We start from the raw sequence: 1,645 nt of genomic DNA on the forward strand, positions 1-1,645 counted from the left end.
TCACCAAGACTTTCACTGAGCAGAAGTTTCGATTCCTGCGAGATCGTCTCGGGGTGAAGGACACGACTGCCTAGCAGTTGTCTTTTCTCTACTTTTGCATTATATTTTGAGGGGGGTTTTCTTCCCACTAGGTTTTCCCTCTTTCCTCCTTTTTATGCATTGTATATGGGTACCTAAAATGGCCGTGTTGCCGGGACTCATTCATTTTGCATCACACTCACCTAAGTTATGGTTAAGGGGGGGTGTGGTGTACATGCACTTAGACTAGCTGTGTTGGTGTACATGCACCTAGATTAGCTTCAGTTCACTTATTGCTTGCATGTGGCACATGTACACATTAACATAAGATAAAGCACACTTAGCTTTACTTAACTTAAGTTATTGCATGTACAACTAAGCTTAATTTAGTTGTTTTTATGTATTTATTCTAGAAACTAATATTGAAGATTCATTCCATTCTTTTCTCAATTCTTGATCGCTTCCTTCCTTCTCTTGCAAGCTTGTTTATTGTTTTGCAGATCTAGATCTGTGTATCTCAAAAATCTTACAATTTTTCCCTTCAACATGTATAATCTGAACAAGTTGGAACATTTTATACTCTCGTATTATAAGGGGTTAAGTTTACCCAGTTGCATTCCTCAGTTTCAAAACCTGAGAGTTTTACAATTGTATCAGTGTGACCAACTCGGGGAGCTTCCTGGAATTGTGGGCGGGGGCTTTCCAATGTTGAAGAGCTTGACACTTGACCATGTAAGCACAAAAGAAAGCATGATGGTGGGATCATCTGTTTTGTCAAGTGAAGAAACAATGCCCCAACTCGAATATATAGAAATAACATCTTGCAGTTCGTTGAAGAGATTGAGAACGAGGAAATTACCTCGTTTAAAGAAGTTAAAGATGTGGGATTGCACGGAGCTTGAAGCACTCGAAATTGAGAGTTGCGGTCTTCAAATGCTCGAGGTCTTGACGCTTAGTCTTCTAGACAAGTGTGAGACTATCGTGGGACCCTCTGGTGTGATCAACGATGGAGTAACACCCAAACTTCAACATTTTAACATAGTTGGTTGTCCATCACTGAGAAGATTGGTATTAGAGAAGCTACCTAATTTAAGGGACATTCAAATACAGGGTTGCAATGAGCTAAGGGAGTTAGCGGTGGGGAGCGGCGGCTTTCCAGCGTTGGAGACGTTGGTTTTGTATGACTATCCGAAGGTAGAGAATATGGTGGGACCCTATGATGTGTGGGATGAAAACACAATGCCTCAACTTAGATCATTGGAGATATTAAATTGTCCATTACTGAGGAGATTGCCTAGAGGAATGGAGAAACTGTCCAGGTTGCAGCAAATAATTGGAGAGGTTGAGTGGTCCCAAAATTTAATTTGGGAAAATGAGAATGTGAAAAATAGACTAGCACATTTTTTTAATTGAACGCCGATGTGTACACAATTACCATCATAAATGTTTTGTTATACCTCATACAAATTGTAATATTATTAATTTGAAAGTGTGAGATATTTTGTGTTTAACATTATTTAAATGTTATTTCGGAATGACAATGACAATGTGTGATGTTTAAATGTTATTTTTATATAATTTAATTAATTTATATTTTTGTTATTTTTTTCTCTTAATTAATTCATAT

At 37.8% G+C, this 1,645-nt stretch overlaps 1 protein-coding gene across 1 annotated transcript; it reads left to right on the forward strand.

Annotated features, from left to right (window-relative positions):
- Positions 1-564: 564 nt before the first annotated feature.
- LOC149178618 (protein RECOGNITION OF PERONOSPORA PARASITICA 7-like) lies at positions 565-1,431 on the forward strand. Its single transcript, XM_089422173.1, has one exon. It carries the CDS (start codon positions 565-567, stop codon positions 1,429-1,431), a length of 867 nt encoding a protein of 288 aa, XP_089278299.1.
- Positions 1,432-1,645: the final 214 nt, after the last annotated feature.

This window comes from Pinus tabuliformis, chromosome 4_1 (assembly GCF_031772625.1).
Source record: "Pinus tabuliformis cultivar Carrire ecotype Pingquan chromosome 4_1, CPIR1, whole genome shotgun sequence".
NCBI classification, from domain to species: domain Eukaryota; kingdom Viridiplantae; phylum Streptophyta; class Pinopsida; order Pinales; family Pinaceae; genus Pinus; species Pinus tabuliformis.

What these genes read in the sequence shown, in the direction of transcription:
- LOC149178618 (XM_089422173.1), top strand. Translation starts at nt 565, where the DNA reads ATGTATAATCTGAACAAGTTGGAACATTTTATACTCTCGTATTATAAG.